Source organism: Crocodylus siamensis, unplaced genomic scaffold (genome assembly GCF_052110815.1).
Source record: "Crocodylus siamensis isolate JL-2025a unplaced genomic scaffold, ASM5211081v1 HiC_scaffold_239, whole genome shotgun sequence".
In the NCBI taxonomy this organism is placed as follows: domain Eukaryota; kingdom Metazoa; phylum Chordata; order Crocodylia; family Crocodylidae; genus Crocodylus; species Crocodylus siamensis.
The window spans coordinates 1-16,598 of NW_028324649.1; the positions used below are offsets into that span (position 1 = coordinate 1).

Below are 16,598 nucleotides of genomic sequence, written 5' to 3' on the forward strand. Positions count from 1 at the left end.
GAGAATTGGCTGGAGGGTCGCACCCAGAGAGTTGTGGTGGTATTTAGGATGCTATTCAACAAAGATAAATGAAGGTACTCCACCTAGGACTCTTTCCTGGAGAAGGAATCCCCAGCTTACCTATAGGTTGGGGGATGAGCTCCTCAGCAGCTCAGCGGCTGAGAGGGATCTTGGAGTCATAATTGACTCCAAGATGAACATGAGCCGGCAGTGTAATGAGGCCATCAACAAGGCCAATCACACCTTGTTGTGCATTAGCAGATGCATGACCAACAGATCGAGGGAGGTGATGCTCCCCATCTATGTGGCATTGGTCAGGTTGCAATTGGAGTACTGTGTCCAGTTTTGGGCACCGCACTTTAACAGGGACATGGAGAATATGAAGAGGGTTCAGAGTTGGGCCACTCACATGATTAGGGCCTCTGTAAAAGACCCTCTGTGGGGAGGCTGAGAGATCTCGATCTCTTCAGCCTTCACAAGAGATGGCTGAGGGGAGACCTTGTAGCCACCTAAAGTTTATCAAGGGAGGACAACAGGGAATTGGTGATGTGCTATTTACCAGAGTGCCCCGAGGAGTAACTAGGAATAATGGGTGCAGACTAATGGAGAGTAGATTCAGGTTACACATTAAGAAGAAATGTTTTACAGTAAGGGTGGCCAGAATCTGGCATGGGCTTCCAAGAGAGGTAGTACTATCACCTAACTTGGAGGTCTTCAAGAGGAGGCTTGATAGTCACCTGGCTGGGGTCATCTGACCTCGGTCCTCTTTCCTGCCAGGGGAAGCGGGTCATACACGATGATCCTTTGTGGTCCCTTCCGACTCTGCAATCTATGACTCTATGAATTGTTTTCAGTAGGTGAGGCTCTATTAAACTACCAGCCTAGACTCTGTATTGACTGGCAGAATTTAAAGAGATTTTTCAAAGAACTAAGGAGAGCGACAGATACATTCTCATACATATTAGACTAATCTACAGGCAGGCTCAGATCAAGCACCTGACTCTGTGGTCTACAATCAAGGAATAGGTTACACTCATTTGACTGGAATCTATTCAAATCTGAGGCCTCTGGCCCTGCTCTTCTACTGCTATTTGCATCCAACAAATTTGGAGGTGCCTATCTGATAGGACTGTGCTCCTTTGCTTATTCTCTGTTCAAAGCTGTGCAGATGAGAGGGCTGTCTTGCACACAAATGTTTCAGGGACTAATGCTCTTGATGGAGAAGCATCATGTAGATTGAGTCAGAATCTGGAAGTCTTATTCCACTAGAAAATCACAGTGAGAGGTTCTGGCATTCTGTGTTAGAATGAAAACATTCAAATATGACATTTCCTACTTAAAAAAACAAACCCCAAAACCCTACCCCTAGAATTTCATATAAGAAAGACTGAAACATCTGGTCTCTTGTCCTTCCTGACATGCTTTGTTCCCACCCAGCTGAAGACAGAGGTTACTAAAACATTTCCCTGAACAGAAGTTTGCAGAGTTTTCAAACACCTGAATGGCAAATGGTCTGCCGGAGCACCCGTTGGGGCCGAAAGTGGAACTTAATTAAAGACTTGGGACAAGAGTCCCCAAAGTGCGGGAAGGTTTGTGTATTTTTATCCCCTTAGATTTCAAAATTATTGCTGAAGAGTGACATCATGCCCACAATCTTGTATTGGCTTTTTAAAACACTGTATTTTTATAACATGTCTGTTCCCCTCTCTCTGTTACCTGATTTACTCAGTGAGCTGCAGACACAGGACTGAAAGAGTTACAATGCCCCTTTTTCAATGTGGGAGGGTCTTTGTTTCAGACTGATTTTAAATTCTTTTTATATATCGCCCATGTTCCATTGTCTCAACTCATAAAATATTTTTTCAGGCTCTGTGCATCAGCTACTAAGTATATTATTTTAATTCTGAAACTTAAATGGAGTTCATGCACGAGAGACTTTGAACTCATTTACTTCCCGAGAAAACTACTGCTGGCCCATACTAAAGGAATGCCATGCCTAGAACAGCCACTTCTTTCATTTTCAAGTAACGATAGCAAGAGAAGAGATTTACATGGGTTGCTTGTGTATTTGCTTTTGAGCTTATAACCCTTTATGTCTTGTAAATGCTTGTGTACCATTAGGATGGAAAAAGAAAACATTCTAGGACTATAGAAGAAAAAATTAAGCTTCTTACTGAAGTCATCACAGAACGAGATAATGCAGATCAAGGTAAGTGATTGCTGTTTTCTTCCAGTCCTGTTTTATACAGGTGAAGAGTCTTAAAAACAGATATTTCTGTACTTATCAGATTTAAATTACATACTGCACCATTTTTCTCCTGAAAGATCCTAATGTGGTAATGACAAAATAAGTGTCATGTAAATGTTTCTCAAAATATATCTCATGTATTACATTTGAATAAAGTCACTTAAATTTTACTTTTAATTATTACTTCTATTATTAATATTAATACTGTGGGTTTGGTTTTATTTTCTTTTAATTCCTTAACTCCAAATGTGCTCCAATGTGCTTCTTTTTTGATGTGGAAAAGAAGCAGATGCTATAATTAAGAACCAGAAGATGGAAATACTTAATTAAAGCAGATTAATCCTGTCAGGGTAGCTATGTATATTGATGAACTTCAGAGAAACCTGAGGAGGAGGAAATGTTTGCAAAGAAGTGGTAAAATCTGGCTCCTCTGGAGTCAATTCCAAATTCCCCTTTCACTTAACAGGTCCAGGATTTCACCCAGGTCACTCTTAGGGCTACTAAAAAAGTCAGATAAAGAGAGATTTAGTTTAACATAGCATATCATATAGGATCTGTGCTGTATATCATAACATAGATACATAACATCGTATCATATATTTCTATTTTTAATATCACATATCCTTCACACTGTAAGCAGGACTGTTTGTTTTAGGTGCTTCACAACCCTGTACCTCAGTTACCTTGGGGTCTGTGCTCTCTCACAGAGGAAACTACAGCTCCTCTCTTTCAAGACTTTTCCGTGTCCCCACCTTTGCATGTAAGGGGGTTAATTCCTAGTTATCTTTCTGTGCCTGCATGGTATGTGCAAAGTTGGTAGCTTTCAGGCTCTAGGGTTTCTGGTTCACTCTGCCAGAAAGAAAACTGCCACCGAGGCAGAGGACTGCAGAGCCCTAGGGAGATTTTGGAGATCAAGGATGGTTTGAGAAGCAAGGACCAGTAAAACCAGCCAGTCCAAAAAACAGTGTCACAGACACCGTAATAGCATGTCTAATATTGGAATACAAACCATAGGCAATTGCTAAGACAATACAGACAAGCATAGTGAGCTGCTGAGTTAAAAGAAATATCCATTAACCTAAGAGAGTCACAAAATCATTAGTACTGAAAAAAAAATGTTTAAGTTCCCGGCTCATGTAGGTTTCCAACGGATGACCAGCCAACCAGGCAAAATAACTTGTATCGAGGTTCCAGAAACAAGGTTTCAAATGCTCTGACTTGGTTCACCTGGAGAGGTACAACAGAGCAAGGAGCAGGGTTCCTGCCTGCAAGGAAAGTTGCTGAGGCCAACTGGGGCTCTTTATCACCCAGTTTTAGCTGAGCTGAAAAAACTTACTAGATAAATTTACAACAAATGAGGCTTTTGGATGAAAAAAAAAAAGTCTGTTTTTTAAATAATATACAATTAATCCATCTAATATGGTAATTAAGTGTACCTTACCAGTTTCCTGGGACATAGATTTATTGTAGTGGACAGTAGAAAGCTAGCTGGCAAAATCAGATCTGACCACTTTAAAGTGACAAAGCTGGCCGGCCGGATGCTGGCTAGTCACATATAGCCAGAGATCACCTGTGATGGAGTACACTGGCCTGTGAAGCCCGAGGAAGGGCAGAGCAAGGTCGCCATATCTTCCTCCTCTTGAACACCATGGGCGTTATCTCTCTAGTTAATCCAGTAGATCCATCACCGCCCTGCAGAAACCGAGAAGCCAGTGAGATTGTGGCCTTTTCTCAAATAGGCAGAGGCAACTTCTCTCTGGCTCAGAGATTTTCTGTTCCTAATTTCATGGAAGCTGTTCTTCAGGTCTTGCACCTGTACCGCTCCTAGTCAGGCCCTTCGCAGCATATTTTGCACTCTGTGTCATTCAGCCGGTTACTAGAAATGTTCCGAATTAATATTTGAATTCTGAAGGAAAGTGTCACTTAAAAGAGTGAAATTTCTCTTTTTCAAATAAAAAATATCCACACACATTAACTGAATTACTGATTGACAGTTTTTATCAAAAGCATTCCAGAGCTGATATTTCTTTTCATTATATTTTATTAATGGTTTGGGAGAAATGAAATGATATGGCACAGAGCTCCACCAACATGACAATAACTTCATTTGACTTATTTTCAGGACAATTATTTTTTGTTTTTAAGCAGCTTATGTTGTGTTCATTCTACTATTCCTTTCTTTTTCTTTTCTGAACAACCTACAACTGAACTCATTAGGTGGTACTTTTCATTTATTTTAGTTTGTTTGCCCAAGTTACTGCGGTCTGATATTCAGAAAGAGCTGAAAATCTCTCCTCTGAAATTCAGATGTTATAAAGGAGAATCAGTTTGAGCTCTTGAAACACTGGACACTAAAAATGAAGAGCTGATAGAAACATTTCTTTTAAAACCATTCTTTTTAAATAGTACGTTGGCCATGAAACTTTTCGGTATTGGGCTTTTTTTTTAGCTTTGCTTGTAAATAGTGCGGTGTTTGGAACAGAGGATGTTTTCCCATACCCCAACGTCCAGTTCCTGTCTTGCCAAGTGCTCCTCCTCCTATTACTACAAACAGCATTTATAGCGGTAAATGTCTTTGGTGGTGGTAATGAAAAGTGCGAATGGGCAGAACAACCGAGCCACACTCAGTCATTGTGGAATATTTCACCGAGGGGATTCTGTGAGATTATTTCCCATTGATTTCAGTCAGACTCACCTGTAACAAGGTAGTATTAGGAGTGCAGCTACCATTTGGGTAATATTACCAGCATGAAGCATAAGGAGCTCCTTATTTGCCCTGCATCTGGGTAGGGAAAGTACTATGCACTGACTTCCTCACTGCAACCAGGTGGCTACAGTGCAACCAGGACTCAAAAAAGTCCCATAAACTCTTATAAATCTGCGCCAAGTTCGCCGATGACACCAAACTTTGGGGCAAAGCATTATGATGTCTCCATAGAGCATACGTGCAGCTTCCTTATAGGCTCGGAAGAGTAGGCAACCGATGCTTTTCAGCTGCAAACTGGAATAACAATTCTACTGCAGGTTGGAGGTGGGCAGACTCTTTATAGCACCCTGCCACCACTGCCAGGCTGGACATAAGGAAGAATTTCTTTATTGTCCGAGCCCCCAAGGTCTAATCTCCACTGGTGAACACAAGTAGAAAGCTGGACCCAGATGGTGTCTTGAAATCTATGAAATCTATGATGTCTCCATAGAGCATAGTAGTTGAAGAGTAGGCAACCTTTTTCAGCTGCAAACTGGAATAAGCTACTGCAGGTTAGGACAGCACCTATAGCCCAAGGTGCCCCACCACCTCCAAATGCCACCAATGCCCCCAAATGGTCAGGGCAGATTCAAAACCTCTGCAGGCCATGGGTAATTCAGGAGTTGGCAACCTTTTTCAGATGCAATGGCCTAACCCAGGTTGGAGGTAGGAGGGTGCTAGGACCTGCAAGTAGTCTCTGCCCATGGCACAACTAGGATAGCCACACCTGGCATTACTTGCCACAGCATCCTGGGGAGAGCACCTGCAGAAAGTGCCCCTCACCATCAAAAGCCACCAAAACCCCTGGGCCTGATTCAACTGTTATGCAGGCAATAGGTTGGAAATCTCTGGATTCCACAGCGCAGATATAACACAAGGTAAACCACTGCATTTCCACATACAGCGGGGCCTGCAGCTGAACATAGAAATGCCGGGCAAAGTTTAGAAAATCTTTAGCCTAAGTAAACTCTATTCCCATGGAAGTGAGGTTATTGTCTCATCACCCATAATGCCTGGCATTTCTTCCACAGGAAAAGAAAATGTGCCAGGTACCTCAGGTGCTATTAGGATTATAGTAGGAAGTGTGCACACATTGCTCAAGGCATCTTGTTCTTGTCCAGGGCTTCAGGCACAGCCACACGAAGAGGAAATGAAGAGTGGGAATGAAACTTCTTCAGCAGACTTCATTCTGCTGGGACTCCTGAGCCGGACCAACGCACACATGTTCTCCATGGCCACGATCTTACTAGCCTTCATCGCTGCCTTGTCTGGCAATACTCTTCTCATACTTCTCATCCAAGTAGATTCCTCCCTTCACACCCCCATGTACTTTTTCCTCAGCCAATTGGCCTTCATGGACATCTGTCAGACACTGATAATTGTCCCCAAAATGTTAACAGACTTCCTGACCCCAGGCAACCCCATTTCTCCAGCTGGCTGTGGGGCTCAGATTTTCCTCATGCTGACCATGGGTGTATCAGAGTGTCTCCTCCTGGCAGTCATGGCTTATGACAGGTACATGGCGATCTGCAGCCCCTTGCAGTACCTCATCCGCATGAGCAGGAACGTCTGCTTTCTTTTATCAGCTGGAGTCTGGATGGGAGCATCAGTAAATGCCTTGATTCATGCAGTGTTTACACTGGCTCTCCCCTACTGTGGCTCAAAAGAGATTGACCACTTCTTCTGTGAGGTCCCAGCTCTGCTCAAATTGTCCTGCTCTGACACCTCGCGATATGAGGCTCTGCTGTTTCTGACTGGGACTGTCCTGCTCCTCATCCCTGCTTGCATTATACTAGCCTCTTATGCTTGTATCCTCTCCAGGGTCCTGAGGATGAAGTCAACCAAAGGACAGCAGAAAGCTCTGGCCACCTGCTCCTCACACCTGACTGTGGTGGTCATGTTTTACGGGGCAGCCATCTTCATGTACATGAGACCCAGGTCCTACCACTCCCCAGAGCAAGACAAGATTGTGTCTCTGTTTTACACCATTGTCACCCCAGTGCTGAATCCATTCATCTACAGCCTGAGAAACAGGGATGTCCTACGAGCCCTAAGAAAGCTGATTGGGATATTCAGAGGCTTCCAGCAAAATTGACAGAAGTTATACTTTACCGTGGGCTCAGTCTCATTAAACTGAGAAGGCCGCCGGCAGGGTTTCCTGGATCACTTAGAAGGAAGCTCACATTTCTCAGTCACGGAAATGCCTGTGCCCTACGGAGAATCACGGCCTTTTGGACTCTTTCACTTAAATGCTTAGAAACAGGTTTGAGGAAGTCCACCCCACTCTCCCCATTCATTAGTGTTTTCCTGCTTCCGGAAATTTAACCAAATTATTGCAAACACTGAAGACTTGATGGGGGCTTGAAACTTTGTATTTCTCTGATGCTGACCCTCTGCACAAAGCCCAAGCCCCCTGCAGGAAATACGTCAAATGGAAGGGAAGCAAAATGAGCCCTGGGATAAAAGTTTATAAGGAAGGTATGAAAGAATGAGGGTTATTTAGGATGAATAATAACAGACTGCGGGAGGTGGGGGGCGTATAATAGTTTCTCAAATACATGAAAAGCGATTATAGAGAGAATGGAGATGGCCTTTTCTTTGTGACTCTAAGGGACAGGACTAGGAGCAAGGGCCTCAAGCCAGAGCAGGGGAAATTGAAGATGGAGATTAGGGGAACTAGCTGACATTGGGAGTGGGCACACAGGGATGAGGATACCGAGAGAAGCTGTGGGTTCTCCATGCTTGGAAATGTCCAAAAGCAGGTAAGACAGACACTTGGCTGTGGTGGTTTAGTCAGGGATGAACGTGCCTGGAGCAGGGACATGGGCCACAGGACCTGGTGAGGTTTCTTTCAGTCTGTGATCCTAAGTGCTTAGAAGCAGATCTTCCCAACCACTGCAAGGCACTGTGCTTTATGTCTGATTCCTGTCTCACTTAACATTGCTTTTCCACCAGATTCACTCCACTGAGGTCGACGGTGGAACACGTGGTGTGAGGGGGGTTTTAATTAGAGTGGCATCTGGACAGCCACTCTACTAAAACACCCACAGCATCACATATAACGACTTCCCGTGTATTTAAAAATGACCGCAGGATGCTTTATCTAGAGTTTGTTCAACGAGTTTTAGGTAAAGCACCCCCATGGCCATTTTAAACCATGCTGGGGTTTAATACACATGACACTGCAGCAACACGGGGCAGCCGCGATTAATGGGATCTGCTTCATTGTGTTCGAATGAGAACTCCAAGAAGCACCTGTATAGGCAGCCATAGTTTCTACAGGAGAGAAAAAAACCTCTATTTTTGATTAACCTGTTCTATTTAGCAGCCTTATTTTTTAAAAAAGGCTGTTACCCAAGAATCTCTCTAAGCCTTGTGTAAAATAAATATATTTGATTTATTCAAGATATCATGGAAAAGGGCAGCAGGGAGAAACAGGAAGCTTTGTAGGTTTACATCCATGGGAAGAATGCCGAGCGTTAAAGGAGAACAAAGCCGTGTTGAACGCTCCTTTCTTTGTGCCTGGCACAGATGGAGCTGATCGGCAGACAGAACAATATGAATGATGGACATTAATCAAATAAAGGAATTTTTCATCAGAAATGAATAAGACCTTGACAAATGAATTGGTTAATAGATAGACTATTTCTTTCACCTGTCGTATTTGCCAGTTGTACCATCAGACTAATATTATGGTGCTAGTTCTCAAAGAAGCAATGGAACAACTCTGTGAAGCCACAAAATGATGCGGGACCTGAGAGAAAAGACTTATGAAGAAAGGTTGAAAGAACTGGGGCTATTTCACCTGGATAAGAGAAGAGTGAAGTGGGATTTGATAACAGCCTTCAAATACCTGAAGGGTCATTATAGGGAAATGGACTTTTCTCTCTGCCTACTGAGGATATGACTTTTTTTCCTACTGGTTTCACTCCATCGAGGCTGGGCTAAATGTGACCTTCTGAGGTCTTGTGAGGTCCTATTTATGAGTCCTACTTTTCTACAATCATAGCATCCTATGATCATAAATGCTTAGATACAGATCGTCCCAATAGTTTTTTTTTTTAAAGAGTGAGGGACTGTACTTTAGCTGCTGTCTCACTTACATTGTTTTTCCACCACCTTCACTCCACACAAGGGCAATGGTGGAACACATGATTTTTAGAAAGAAGAAGAAAAACTCCAATTTAGTCTAATCTTTTCTTTTTAGGAGAAATGATTATTATTTTCATTATGAAAAAAAACTTTTACCAAGTATCGGTATAGGCTTTACATAAGATAAATTGATCTGATTTATGAAAGACATCACAGAACAGGGCAACAGAGAGAAACAAGAAGCTTGCTAGCCTTACATTCATGGTTAGATGGCACAGGAGCAAATGAAAAAAAAATGGTGCTCAACGCAGTTTTCCTATCAGACTGGGATTATGGTGCTAGTTCTCAAAGAAACAATGGAAGACTTTTGTGAAGATTTGGCTATCCCTTCATATTCCCAACTTTACCTAAAAAACCAACAAACCCATGTGCTAGGTTCACACACAGCATAACTCCATTTAGCTGTGAAAAGAAATCCCTGTGAACTACTTCTGAGTGGTGACGTTGCTGAGGGAAATGTGCTAGATGTCAACCTGTGTGTCTCCCTGAGCTGTGAGAGTGGGTGAGAAACAAGAGGCCTTGGTGTCTCTGCTCCTCAGGCATGCTGATGGATGAGCCTGTTGAGAGTGGAGCCGGCTGTGAGACTACCTAAAACATGGTTCGAGGAAGAGGGAGGTAGTTGAATTGAAATGTGGCTTGGGTTAAACAGTGCCCCCAGACTAAATACCAGACAGTCTTGGAATACCAAGGGGAGACACAGGATCCTCCCCGCAATAACCTAGGCCACACTGACCAAAGTAGGCCACTGGGGACCATACAGCCCTTGGGCAAGCCCCGCACTTCAGACCTTGGGAGTTAAATGTTAGAAACGGTTTCATAGGAAAGGATTCCCACAGCTTTGCACAGTGCTGGAGCCCCCGAGTCACACCTCTGCCTCCTGTGGACATGGTGGCAAGAGGCCTGAGTGGGTGGCTTGGCCCAATACAAGGAAGTGAACATGGCAAGATTGCAGCTAATGCACTTATGAGCTACTGGGAGTATGCAGGCCTTACGCATGGACCCTGTTGCTTTGAGACATCTGCAGTGGGAAGTAGGGGAGGGATCCAGATGTTTTGGTTTGCATGGCCATAAAATGATGGCAATGTTCCCATGGACAACTGGGACTCTTGGCCTGAGGTCACGTACAGAGCTTTCCTTATGGCTCAGTTCAATGGTAGGGCATATGGCCAGAAGGGAAGAAAGCAGGCATGACCTTTTATTAGTAATCTGGCACTTCTGTGACGTTCAGGAATCATTTCAGGTTCTGCTTGTATCCTCTCTATGGTCATGAGTGGGGAACCTACACAATTCACGCTGGAAGTGGGCTGCCCAGCAGCTCCTTTAACCTTGGAGGTTCCCCTGTGCAGCCTCCCCCACCACCCCTGCCACTAGTGATTTGCTGAGGTGCTTAGCTAGCTCTCTACTAGCTACCCCACTGGTGGATCAGGGGAAGGGGCTGGGACCTGTCCCACCCCTGCAGATCTTTTCAAGTCCCATGCCTCAACTGCCCAATCAGGGCGCGGGGTTGGGACCTGCCCACGATCAGGACAGTTCACAGGGCAGGGGCTGGAGAGCCTGTTCCCTGCTCAGATTCATGATCACGGAGCTGGGTGGGGAACACGCTGGAGAGGTTGCTGCCCACCCAGCTCCTAGACCGCAGAGGGGGGTGTGGAACAGGCTGTCCAGTCCCCACCCCACAATCACAGGGAATTATCCTGGTCGGGGGCATGTCCCAGGCCCATGCCCTGATCGGGTGATTGAGGTGTGTGGCTTGGAAAGAGCTGCAGCGGGGTGGGGGCAGGACCCATCCTCCTGTCCAGTCCACCAACGGGGCAGCTGGTAGTGAGGCTGTGGCCATGAACCTTATCTCCCAGCACCAAGTCCTGTGACAGTGGGACCGGTCCCAATGCCAAGCCTGCAACTGTGGAGCTGGCACTGGGAGATAAGGATCACCCAACTCCCTGCTCCCCGATTGTGATGGTGAAACAGGGGCTAGGAAATAAGGATCTCTTAGCCTCTGCTCCACAATCATGACCTTGGAGCAGGGGTCTTGGAGCTCCCTGCTGGTTGGGGAGGGGGACATAGTCCCTGCCTGGGCTCCAGTGGAAGAGCCGTCCCCGGCAGCAGGCAGCTCCATGGGGCAGGGAGCAATCTCCCACCCCCTGGTGGTTGACTGACCAAGTACAGATTTGCTCCCAGTTAGGCGTCTACACAGGTGCTACTGCACAGTTAGTAACTGCAAGTAAATTTGCTACTTGCATTTGCAGGTAGCAAACTTACCATTAGGAAGGGTTACTGTGCAGTAACCATGTGCATGTGTAGACACATATGTTTACTGCACAGCGAAATGCACTGCTTCACAGTAAAGCAGCTCATGTAGATGCACCCACTTTGGAACAAATTTCTAGTATTAGGAACTGAAAACTCCCTCTGACCTGAAGAAGAATGCACTACATTTGGAAGCTTGTCAAAGCCCATCCCAAACATGTAGGTGGTCCAACAAAATTTATTTCCTATAAAAATACTTGCCTCTCACGTAGTTCCAGGACTGTCCCACCTAGTCACTCCAGCACTATTAAAATTCCTCTATTATGACCCAGATTATATTTTATTTTTAAGTGCTCCTAAGAAGAGAGAAGATACCACTCAGCATCATTACATGCTGTCTGTAATATGTGGCTTCTCGGGTGGGATTTCCTGGGAAAAGATGTTGTAGAGCCCTAGAAGTTAAGAAATGAAAAATAAGATTTCTGGAGAGACTTTGAAAGACAATGAGTGACTGGGCTCATCTGCACATGCAAATAATCCAGGAGCACTCTACTCTAGAGTGAGGTACGCTAACGTAAACTCTCCCAGGCATGTGTCTACACGTGCAGCGATGAAGGAGAAGATTTGCTGCTCCTAACAGCAGACTGCTCCTGCTTCCAGTGGCCCTTCCCTGGGCTCTTGCAGCAGCCAGGGGTAGCTCAAAGCTTCCCTTCGGTAGTAGCCCAGGAGCTGGTGGGGGGTTGGGACATTGCTCGCTGTCCCTGGGACCCTGCTGGGGCAGGGTCTGCCCCCAGAGTCCAGGCAGGGACATTGTCCCCCTACCCTGGCATCAGGGAGCTCCCAGGCCCCGGTCCATGGTTGTGGGGCCAGGGGTGGGAGATTCTTATGCATATCTGACCAGACTATGCTCCTTCGCTCTTCCTCTCTTTCAAACTCTCCAGATGAGAGGGATGTCTTGTGATTGAATGGTTGGAGAACTGATGTTCTTGATGGAGGAACATCATGTCGAGTGAGTCAGAACCCAGAGGTCTCATCCCACTAGAAAAACAAGCAGTGAGAGAGTTAGCATTTTGTATTGGAATGAAAACATTCAAATATGACATTTCCACTTAAAAAAAAGAACAACCCTACCCCTAGAATTTCATTTAAGAAAAACTGAAATGTATTGCCCTTCCTGAAATGCTTTGTTCTCTCCCACCTCAAGACAGAGGTTGCCAAGAAACTTCCCTGAGCATAATTTTGCAAAGTTTTCAAATACCTGAAGGGAGGAAAGTCTGCCAGAGCACCCACTGGAGCTGAAAGTACAACTTAATTAGAGACTTGGGAGAAGACCCCCAGGGTGTGGGAAAGTTTGTGTATTTTGGTCCCATTAGGTTTCAAAGCTCTTGTTGATGAGTAACATAATGGCCACAAGCTTGACTTGGTTTTGTGAAGCCGGTGTTTTTATGACCTACGTGCTCCCCTCTCTCCACTGCCTAATTTGCTCAGCTAGGTGCAGAAGCAGGATTGAAAGAGCTCTGCTGTCTCTCTACTCAAATGCAGAGTGCCCGTGTTTAAGAGTAATTTCAGATCCTTTTTATATATTGCCCATGTTGCATTTTGTCAACCTATAAAGATATGTTTTCAGGCTCTGGGCAAGAATTGGTATTATATAATTTTAATGTGGAAACTGAAATGGAGTTCAGAGCTGAGGGATTTTAAGGTAATTTATTTCCTTAGAAAACTAATGCTGCTTCCTACTAAAGGAAGGCCATGCCCAGAACAGCCACTACTTTAATTTAAAATGTAAAGACAGGAAGAAAAGAGATTTATGTGGATTTCTTGTGTACTTGCTTTTGAGCTCATAACTCTTTATTTCTTGTAAATGTACATGTACCAATAGGCTGGAAAAAGAAAACTTTCTAGGAATATAGTAGAAAGGATTAAGCTTCTTACTGAAGTCATCACAGAAAAACATAAAGGAGATGAAGGTAAGTGATTACTGTTGTCTTCTAGTCCTATTTTATATAGGTTAATATTCTTAAAAACAGATTTATCCTTATTACAAACAGCACCATTTTTCTTACTAAAGATCCCTATGTGATAATAACAGAAGTGGCATATAAATGTTTCTCAAAATATATCTCAGGTATTGCATTTCAATAAATTCACATATATTTTACTTTTTATTATCATTACTTCCACTAGTAGTACTAATAATAAAATATATTTTACTTTATTTTATAACCAAAAGTGTGCTGTAATGTGCTTCCTTCAATGTGATAAAGACTGAAATGATACAATTAAGTATTGGAAGGTGGAAGTTATTAATGAAAACAGATTATTCTTGTCAGGGCAGCTATGTATGAGGAAGAACGTCAAAGGAGGAGGAAATGTTTCCAAAGAAGGGGTAAAAGTCTGTTTCACCTGGAGTCAATGGAAAAATTGGGCTCTTCTCACCCTGGTAAGGAGTCTCAGCTTTCCTGGCTGCAAACATGCAAATTACCTTAGACAAAGGCAGGAGCAGGAGTAATAATATGTATGTATAATATCATACTTATACTTCCATTTAAAAACTTTAAAACACACCCTGTCATAAACTATTTGTGTAAGTGCTTCCTAACTCCATATCACACAGTAACCTGGGGGCTGTGATGTCTCAGAGAAGAAACTATAGACCACTCTTTCAAGACTTTCCCTTGTCTCTAGCTTTGCATGTGATGGGCTAAATCCTAATTATCTTTCTGCCCCTACATGGTACGTACAAAGTCTGGTAGCTATAGACATCTAGGGTTTCTAGTTCACTCTGCCGGAAGAAAAACAGGCACCGAGGCAGAGGACTGCAGAGTCCCAGGGAGATTCTGGGGACCAGGGATGCTTTGAGAAGCTGAGTCCGGTAGAAGCACACAGTCCAAAATAAGGGTCTAAGAAATCTAAACAGCACTTCTAATATTGGAATACAAACCACAGGCAATTGCTAAGACAATACACATAAGCATAGTGAGCTGCTGAGTTAAAAGAAATATCCATTAACCTAAGAGAGTCACAAAATCATTAGTACTGAAAAAAAAAGTTTAAGTTCCTGGCTCATATAGGTTTCCACCAGATGACCAGCCAACCAGGCAAAATAACTTCTTACTGGTGTTCCTGAGACTACATGCTGTGGGTTGTGTTTTGAGCATTGTGTGTATGGTGTATGGAGGGTCTAGGTTTCATTGATGCACTGACCTTGGTTCACCTGCACAGGGGCAATACAGCAAGGATCTTGAGTTCCTGCCTGAAAAGAGATTTTCTGAGGCAGACCTGGGCTCTTCATCCCCAGTGTTTAGCTGAGCTTAAAAAGCTTACAAGATAAAATTACCAGGTATCATGCTATTAGATGTACAAAATTGCTTCTCATACCAATGAATCATTAATATACAATTCATTTCTTTAATAGGGTAATCAGGTATGCCTTATCAGTTTCCCAGGGCATAGACTTATTGCACTATCAAAACATGATAAAAGCAGCATCCTGGCAAAACCAGACCTGCCCAGTTTAAAACGCCAAGGCTGGCTGGCTGAACGCAGGCTAGCCATGTCTAGCAAGATCACCCGTGACGGAGTACATTGGCTTGCAACGTCAGAGGAAGGGCATAGCAAGGTCATCATGATGTGCCTCCCACTCCTAGCCAGGCTTCTTACAGTGTTTTGCACTGTGTATCATTTGGCCAATTACTTGAAATTTTCTGAATTAATATGTTAATTTGGGGTGGGGGACAGGGTGAGAAATGTTCCTTTAAAAAGTGAAATGTCACGTTCACTAATAAAAAAATCCAGGTATATTAATTGAAAACTGACTGACAATATAGATCAAAAGCATCAATGAACTGAAATTTCTTCTTTTTATTATATTATATTAGTGGTTGCATAGAATTGAAATGATATGGAGAGAGCTCTAGCAATCTGAAAATAACTTGGTTTAATTTTTTTATTGAAAAGTATTTTTTTCATTTTTAAGCAGTTTTTTACAGTCTTTCCTTCTCTTTCTTTCTCTTTTCCTTTTTCAAACAGCCTACAGCTGATCTCACTAGTTGTTACCTGTCATCTAGTCCTAGTTCAGTTTTGGCTGCCCCAGTTACTGTATAGTGATATTCAGAAAGAGCTGAGAACCTGTCCTCTGAAATTCAGATGCTTTTATGGGATACCTGCCCAAGTACTTGAAAAACTGGACACTAAAAACCCAGAGCTGATGGGAGATTGTCTGTTAAAACCATTCCTTTAAATGGGACACTGGCCTTCAGGCTTTCCATAGATACTTTCCTCTACTAAAATTTCAACTATAAAATACACACATTCTTTTCTCACCTAAGTTTGTAGGATTTGTTTTGCAAATATTTTCACTGTAGATCCCTTCAAGCTATTCATTGTCCCCTTCATTGCCCAGCACACACTATGGCTGGGGAGCAGCTATGGGGTATTTTTCAGAGGTTGGTAAATGGTGAGGTGTTTGGGACAGAGGATGTTTCCTCATACTCCAGCGTGCCATGTCTGCATTGCCAAGTGCTTCTTCTCCTGCTACCGACCACGTTACTCATGGTATACGGCACTGCTGGTGGTGATGGAAAAGGAGAATGGCCAGAATGACCGAGCCACACTCAATCGTGGTGAAATGTTTTGCCATGAGTTTTTTCTGTGAGATTATTCCCCATCGAGTTCAGTCAGACTCATATGTAGCAAGGTAGTATTAGCAGCACAGGTACTATGTGGGTACTATTGTCAGCACGGAGCGTAGGAACTGATTATTTTCCTGCATCTGGGCAGGGAAGGTAGCATGCACTGACTTCCTCACTGCTGTAGCTAGATTGCAACCAGGACTCCAATTAACCTGTTTAACCCTGGCTATGACATCTCTTTAGAGCATAGTAGTTGAAGAGTAGGCAACCTTTTCCAGCTGCAAACTGGAATAACCTACTGCAGGTTGGAGGTGGGCACCCAAGCACCCAGCCACCACTGCCACTAATCTCCACCTGTGGCACCAGGGGAACGCCCACAGATGGTGCTTGTCTTCGAGACAGCCTGGGGAGAGCACCTGCAGAAGGTGCCCCCCACCTCCAAATGCCACCAATGCCCCAAAATCATCAAGCCAGTTTGAACGGTCCTGCAGGCTATGGGTTGCTAATCCCTGCTGTAATCATTTCTGTGTCAGCAGCATAGACATACCACGAGTTAGACCACTGCAGCTCA

At 43.9% G+C, this 16,598-nt stretch overlaps 1 protein-coding gene across 1 annotated transcript; it reads left to right on the top strand.

Moving 5' to 3' along the window:
- Nucleotides 1–6,132: 6,132 nt before the first annotated feature.
- On the top strand, nt 6,133–7,134 carry LOC149851772 (olfactory receptor 2AG2-like). The gene has a single exon (XM_090030395.1). It carries the CDS (start codon nt 6,145–6,147, stop codon nt 7,087–7,089), a length of 945 nt encoding a protein of 314 aa, XP_089886521.1. The 5' UTR covers nt 6,133–6,144; the 3' UTR covers nt 7,090–7,134.
- The last annotated feature ends 9,464 nt before the right edge of the window (nt 7,135–16,598 follow it).

What these genes read in the sequence shown, in the direction of transcription:
- LOC149851772 (XM_090030395.1), top strand. Translation starts at nt 6,145, where the DNA reads ATGAAGAGTGGGAATGAAACTTCTTCAGCAGACTTCATTCTGCTGGGA.